At 42.8% G+C, this 7,500-nt stretch overlaps 2 protein-coding genes across 3 annotated transcripts in view; both read left to right on the forward strand.

Annotated features, from left to right (window-relative positions):
- LOC134454357 (histone-arginine methyltransferase CARM1-like) overlaps positions 1–1,971 on the forward strand; it is a 17,605-nt gene extending 15,634 nt beyond the window's left edge. Inside the window, exon 16 of the mRNA XM_063205316.1 lies at positions 1,111–1,971. Coding sequence (XP_063061386.1) covers positions 1,111–1,274 — 164 coding nt within the window. The 3' untranslated portion in view covers positions 1,275–1,971. The remainder of the gene's footprint in view (positions 1–1,110) is intronic.
- Positions 1,972–6,638: 4,667 nt separating this feature from the next.
- si:ch211-286b5.4 (afadin- and alpha-actinin-binding protein) overlaps positions 6,639–7,500 on the forward strand; it is an 11,976-nt gene continuing 11,114 nt past the window's right edge. For both annotated transcript variants that reach the window (XM_063205357.1, XM_063205366.1), the window contains exon 1: positions 6,639–6,804. The gene's annotated coding sequence lies outside the window, so the exon portion shown is untranslated. The remainder of the gene's footprint in view (positions 6,805–7,500) is intronic.

Here is a 7,500-nt window from a genome sequence, read left to right on the forward strand (position 1 = left end):
GAAAAGTTTGTTTTCCAAATCCGAAGCAACTCCACGACCCCAAATAGTTGCAGATTATAGTGTAGTGAGCCAGATAAAATCGCCTCAGCTAAGAGTGCCATGTTTACTTAGCTTGTTAGCTTATTGTTATTAGCGTTAGAGATATTGAAATACGGTAACCTGCCATTGTTGACACTAACATTGGCTAACAGCTACAAGGGTAGCTTACCTTGCAAAAGTTTACGCTGGCCAAATCAGACGCAAATTGACGTGACATTATTCACAAATAGTTGCAGATGACAGTCCATGTTTACAAAACCATCACCAATTGCAGATTTACAGTGTCCACTATTTATTGATAAATGCCCAATGCCCATTCCTGAAATGCACGAGATGCATGCTTCTCCTTTGCTGTAAACAGTGTGTGTGTCGGCGGGGGGCGGGACGCTTTCAGACACACTCGCCTTGTGTTGGAAATGAAAGATGAATGAAACCCTGCAGTAGTTTTCATTTCGTTTTCGTTTTTTAATGTGGGGTCTGCATTTTATATGAATGTCAATGTGGATTTTGAGACTGTCTCGTTTTTTTTTTATTCGACAGGACTATTCTAAATTCGAAAGACTAACGAATATTCGAAAGACTAACGAATATTCGAACATTCGAATATTCGTGCACATCCCTAGTGTCGATGTGTTTTTTTGAGGTTGTGTGTCAATGAAGTGTGTATGCCTCATATGTAAGGAATAACGGCCGAGGTGTCCCGATATCAAGGGAAAAAATGGACGAGGGGAAGCCCGACAGCGCAGCCAAAGGGCTATTCGTTTCGCCGAGTCCATTTTCCCTTGATATCGCTACTCCTCGAAGGCTGTTATTCCGCTTCTCACCCTGTTGCCAGCATTCAAGTAGCCTATTCATTTATTAATTTTGCCGATCTAAGGCTTCGTGAGAGAGTAGATTAACCACCACTTCCTACATTTCAGGCAACAATGTTGCAGGCAGGTCACTTTGCTTGATTTTATTTCAACAATCCTTATCCGTATGTTTAATTGTTGTTGTATGAGCACACGTCTTATTTGTAATGTTTGAAGGTGTTTGTGTTTCACTGACGTTAAACTGTGTGTGTGTTTTCAGGAGGATCCTCGGAGCAGTCTGAGGCCGGTAGCGGAGGAGGAGGCGGGACCGGGGGCGTCCAGTATCCAATCCCCAGCCAGTTCATGATGGGGGGAGGAGCTTCATCCGTCCCTATGCCCTCACCCGTGGCCATCCCCAGCAACACCATGCACTACGGCAGTTAATATGACAAGATCATACACACACACACACACACACACACACACACACACACACACACACACACACACACACACACACACACACACACACACACACACACACACACACTGCACTAAGGCAGTTAATATGACAAGATCATGCACACACACACGCACACACACACACACTGCGTTACGGCAGTTAATATAACAAGAATACACACACACTGCTGCACCATGCACCAAGGCAGTTAATGCTGATCTCTCACACACACACACACACACACACACACACACACACACACACACACACACACACAAACACACGCACGATTGCCGTAAAACATAACCTGTAACACCAGGCACTACGGCAGTTAGACACACACACACACACACACACACACACACACACACACACACACACACACACACACATGCCCTGCAACACCATGCACTACGGCAGTCAAGACCCGCCCACGTTGTCCATAAACCACACACCCCCGTTGCCGTAGAAACCACCCAATGAACTGACTTTGGATTTCCTTGACGTCCGCTTGAACGAAAGAAACCAAAACTGCCATGACACCCCCTCCTTCACACACACACACACACCAACTCATTTATTTTTCTTTTTGTTAACTCTTCTCTTTTTTTCAGTATTGTCTTCTTTCTCTGTTCCATTGTACTCCTCTCTCTCTCTCTCTCTCTCTCTCTCTCTCTCTCTCTCTCTCTCTCCTCTCCTCTCTCTCTCTCTCTCTCTCTCTCTCTCTCTCTCTCTCTCTCTCTCTCTCCCTCTCTCTCTCATATGCATATCTATCCGTCCTAATCATCTTCATATCTTCCTCATGATGAACTGAGGCGTCCTGATGCCCCCACACAGACACACACACACACACGCACACACGCACACACACACACACACACACGCACACACACACACACACACACACACAGCCCTACGTGGCATTGATACACAACATCACATCACATCACTCAAGCGCACATATCTATGCCAGACAAGTCACGCTGATCAGTGATCAGTAAGACTTAGTGGCGGCGTGTAGTCAACACACACACATATCGGTGACGTGGTTATTATCCTGATCTACACGTCACGCTAATGGACACACACACACACACACACCCCTCTCTCTCTCTCCGTCCGTCCGTCCGTCCGATGGTTTATAAATCAGTGTTTGTGTCATCCTTCCTCTTCCTGTTGTCTCCTTCCATTCTTGTCCTCCGTTGCCCCCCCTCCCTCCCCCGTTGGTATTGCCCCTCCTTTAGATGTGTCCGTTTGGAAGTAGGACTGGATTAGATGGGAGGTTTTTTTTTAATTGATGAATTTTGTTCTTCCCCCTCTACCCGTTTATTACGTTTTGTTCTAGTGTTAATTTGCGTGTGCTTGTGTGTGTGTGCATGTGCGTGTGCGTGTGTTGAGAATGAAATTCTTGTGGCATTCAGGAGGGGTTGAGGTATTGACCCATTTTTAAGGACTTGTTACACACACGCACACACACCACACACACACACACACACACACACCCACAGGTGAGTCAGTAGGCATTTCTCAGCCTGTGCAGGTGGTTTGACTTGTGTTTGGATGGACACTCAAACTACCCTGAACCTCCCCTTCCCCCCACGTCACCTTTGAACTTTGACCCCCCCAACCCCCTGCGTCCTCGTCCTCCTCCCAGTCCGACCTCTCCTGCGATCAGAACCGTTCTGGAATGCTTGTGGGTGGGTGGGTTGGACCTCCCGCCCCTGACCCGACTCCCGAAGTCCCTTTGCACTACATCCTCCCAACAGACAGACAAACTAACAGACAAACACAAAAGACATTGTTTTTTAAAAAGCACCTGTGATGGTCCTTCACCCCGACGCACGCCTGAATGCTCGTTACCCGATCCGTCTCGTCTCGACAAGACACACAGTGGAGTCTCCAGCCGTCTGATTGGAGGACACGCCTGTCAGTTACCCGTTGGACTGTTGTCATTGGCCAGTGAGGAGGGGAGGCGGGGCCAGCTGGACTGAGCTGTCCAATCAGTAGAGAGAGTGAGTGGGAGGGGGTCGGGAGAACACTGACTTTTTTTCATGGTCTTCAGGAGACTTGAGTTTACAGTACAGTTGTGTACATGTATACACACATACGTCTATGCGCACACACACACACATAAACACACACAAACACACAAAGCATGTGTGATCCTAGAAATGGGTGGGGTTTTTTGTTTGTTTGTTTTGTGTTTTTAATAAATGGAGGAGGTGTTTAGGAATCCCTCCACTCCCCCCCCCTCTTAGTTTGTCCTCATCCCCTCGTCCTGAAAACATCCCAAATCCCAGACACCTAACCCTAGATGGGGTATACTAAGAACATCGTTCAGTAGTAAACCAGGTTAAGTTAACCCTGTAGTAGAGGTGATCTAAGTGGTAAGTGATCTAATAGAAGAGCCTGGACTCCTCATTTTCTTAACTAAATGATGTCTGCATGTACATCTATTAGCAGGTTTACCACTTCTTGTAGGTTCACTAAACCTGGTTTATCCCTTAACCGTGTTCTTAGTAAACCCCCCGGGTTGTGTCTTCATGTTTTGTTTTGTTTGGTTGTGAACGTGGCCGTTTTTAAAACGCATTCACCCCTTCATAATACTGAGGTCTGTCTAATTACATGTATTGTATTGTATGTCTGTCCCGCACATTACATTTCAGTGTCAATTATAAACGCTTTAAAGAGCAGGACCAACTCAATTCTATGATGCTGTTCTCAAGTGAGTTACGTTTGGGGTCTTGAATTAAGTCATTCAACACTTAAAGGGGTATGCCACTATTTTGGGGCTTAATACAGTTAAAATCATTGGCCAGGGTTTATAAAGGTGGTTAAGTGTCTTATTTTTCATGTTAAACGTTGTCTTGCTTACAAGTTAAAAGAGGGAGCATGTCGCTAAGCTAATGAAAGTCAATGGATCCGTGTACCATGCTACAATGCTACACTGATCCATTGACTTTCAGTAGCTTAACGACATATTCCCTCTTTTAACTTGTCTTAAAGCAAGACAACGCTTAACATGAAAAATAAGACACTTTACCACCTTTATAAAGTCTGGCCAACGATTTTAACTGCATTAAGCCCCAAAATAGTGGCATACCCCTTTAAAGAGTTGATTATAACGCTTCTGGGGCCTATATTAAGAAGCAGGTTCGGGAGTAAACCTGGTTAAGTTAAGAGGTAAATCCTCTAATAGAAAGAGCCTGGAGTCCTCATATTCTTAAGAAGATGAGAACTCCAGGCTCCTCTATTAGGTGATTTACCTCTTCACTTAACCAGGTTTACTCCTGAACCTGCTTCTCAGTACACCCCTCTGTACAGGCAATTTGGTCCTGCTCTTAAAGCCTTTAATTAACACTGCATGATGTACTGTGTATCTTTTTTGTTTTCTTTTTTTTAAAAGCATATCGCCCTCCTCCCCACCCCCACAAGATGAACTATGCTTCCATTTTGTTTAAACCGTCTTATTCTTTAGAAACTATTACAACCTCACCTGCCTACCCCTTTTATTTTGTTTGTTAAATGCATCATCATCATCATCATCATCATCATTAGTAGAGGCAACTAATTATTGTGTTTTTTTGTTTTCCGTTCTTTTTGTTTTGTCGTCTTTATTTTCATAAGAAAAGTAAAAAGGGAAAAAAAAGCCAAATGACCAAATTAAATGTCAGTCGAGAAATAGGACATGCCTGCCTTGGCTGTGTGTCTGCTTTGTGATGTTTGTTTTTTGATATAGACATATTAATAATGAGTATTCACATATTTATATTCATACAAAGAGTAGTATCTGTAATTTCTACATATTTCTTTTTAATCTTCAAGCAATGTCTTCACATTACAGTGCATTGCTCACGGCAATGCCCTTTACATTACAGTATGTCGCACTCAGCAGACGCTTTCATCCAGAGGATCCGACTGGATCGACTTACAAATGTTGAGTACAGTCAGCAACATTTGAAGATGGTAGGTCTGCACACATGTCTTACTAGAGCCAGGGTGATCGAAACATTTCTGCTTTAATTTAGCAAATTTTTTTTAAGCTTATTATTTGGTAGTGTGCAGACCTAATTTCTGCAACTGTCTGACACTACTGTCTGGCTCCTTGCTCCTGCAATATGTCACAGGAGATTGGAATTATTAAGCAGAGGTGAGCGATATCAAAATCAGAAGGGCAGAGTTCTTACAGGTCAGGGGAATTTTGGTGGTGGCTGTTCTGGTCAGGAAAAGTCGAGTAATTTGGTAAACCTCTAATGGAATGCTGGTAGTGGTTCCATAATTAAGGGGGGGGAAAAAAACCCTGACTGAGACTTTGGAGTTACAGTCCATCTCTGAATGTATCACGCAGAAGAAAAAAACCTATGAAAATGTGTTATGTCTGAGCTAAGTCTACTCTTAAGACTGGCTCATTCATGCCAGTCGAATGATCTTTTTGACATTTTTTTAACTGGTTTAAATAGTTTAAGTTATGTTGCCATTTTGTATGAAGGAAGTCATGGAAACTCATATTTTGGACCAGGGAACAGAGAAATGTACGGCAATCATGGCAATCCTGCTCGCCATCCTATAGGTAACAGTGTGCTCAGCTAAATAATTTTGGGTGAATATCACATGAAATCCTAAGTCACAACACCAATCCATTGTAGTGCTCAAAAGTTTGATCAACCAAAACTAGAAGGAGTAAAGAAGATAACCAGGAAGCCAAATAAAACAAATGCTATACTAATGACTATGGCCTGGTTTACGTAACACATTTAATGCAGAATTTTGAACTAAATGAAAGTGCAATGTAAACTCTACGGAACTATTTAATTTGGAATTATTAATGTGGAATTAAAAGCATGTATACGTGGCCAATGATAATAAATTTGACAAAATAACAGGTCAACGGAGCAACAAGTGCATAGTTTTAACAATTTCAAGCACCTGATTGGTCAATGAGCAAATTGAATGCTGTAATAAGTGTTTAATTGCATAATTGATTGATTTTCATCACTGTCACCTGTGCATATAATAGCACATTAGCCTCGTTTATATGAGACATTTAATTCAGAATTAACTCAGTTTAAAACATAATTTACTTTGAAAACATGTAAACACTTCGCAATTCATAATTAAAAGAAAGTGTCATGTACAATTGACAGACCTATTCAATTCTGAATTGTTAATTTGGAATTAAAAACGTGAACGAGGCCAATGTTGCACTAGGAGAGGAACGCATGGTAGGCACTTAAGTCCTCGTTAATTGGTTCAATTAGCTCTCCGCCCAATCAGCTACCTGCATTTGACAGCCTGTGTACTTGCTGTTCTCAGCAAAGTTATTTGTTGCTGTAGAGCAGGCTTCGCACCAGATAGCATTTTGGAAAGACTTTGTTTGCACAATCACACGTGACACGCGAAAAGCACTGATACCCATCTGGTCTAGTCTGATCATCACTATTCTGGTCTGCCCATCACTGCTCGCAGGGTTTTAACACAACACAGGAAATCATCTCAATCCAGACATCACAGGTAAGGAGCTGACAAGTGGCCACAAAAGACTCCCGGTTTTTTTTTTAGGAGGTTTTATTAGCATGAAATGTTGGCCTGATGACCTTTGTTAGCAGGAGCGATGTGTACACTTTTTTTTCTTTAATTCATTTCTTGCTCAAGACTTGGTGGTGAAAACCATGAAACCAAAGGGTCATTAGTTGGTGCAGCTTAATGACTTGCAATTACATTTAAACTTAGATGGTATATCCATACCCCGATTTGTCTTGTTTTACTGACTTTGTTGACTGGAGGTGTATTCAAAGGAGCTGGGCTAGCTTTGAGGTAGTGGTAAATCATCTCATAGGTCTTAACTATTTTCTTAACTACACGTCAGACATCAACTATCTATTAGCCGGCTCACCACTTCCTGTAGGTAAGCGTTGCCAGGTTTATTGTGTGTGTGTGTGTATTCTGACCTCTTAACCTCATCGGTAGGTTGGGCAGGCCCAGGCTGCAGGGTGTCTTGACACTAGGTCACCTCCGCCTGACAAAAACAACTTGTGCATTTCAAAGTCAATTGTCTTTTTCCAGGAAGACAGATGCTGAGGCACTCGAGCTTGCATTTTTAAAAACTTTTTTATTTGGCTACAATGCCTACGCGTTTCGGCCCTTATGGCCTTCTTCAGGGCGTATCAAGACTCTCTTGTAGCCAAAAAATTGCATCCTTGAGTGCCT

This window comes from Engraulis encrasicolus, chromosome 1 (assembly GCF_034702125.1).
Source record: "Engraulis encrasicolus isolate BLACKSEA-1 chromosome 1, IST_EnEncr_1.0, whole genome shotgun sequence".
Classification (NCBI taxonomy): domain Eukaryota; kingdom Metazoa; phylum Chordata; class Actinopteri; order Clupeiformes; family Engraulidae; genus Engraulis; species Engraulis encrasicolus.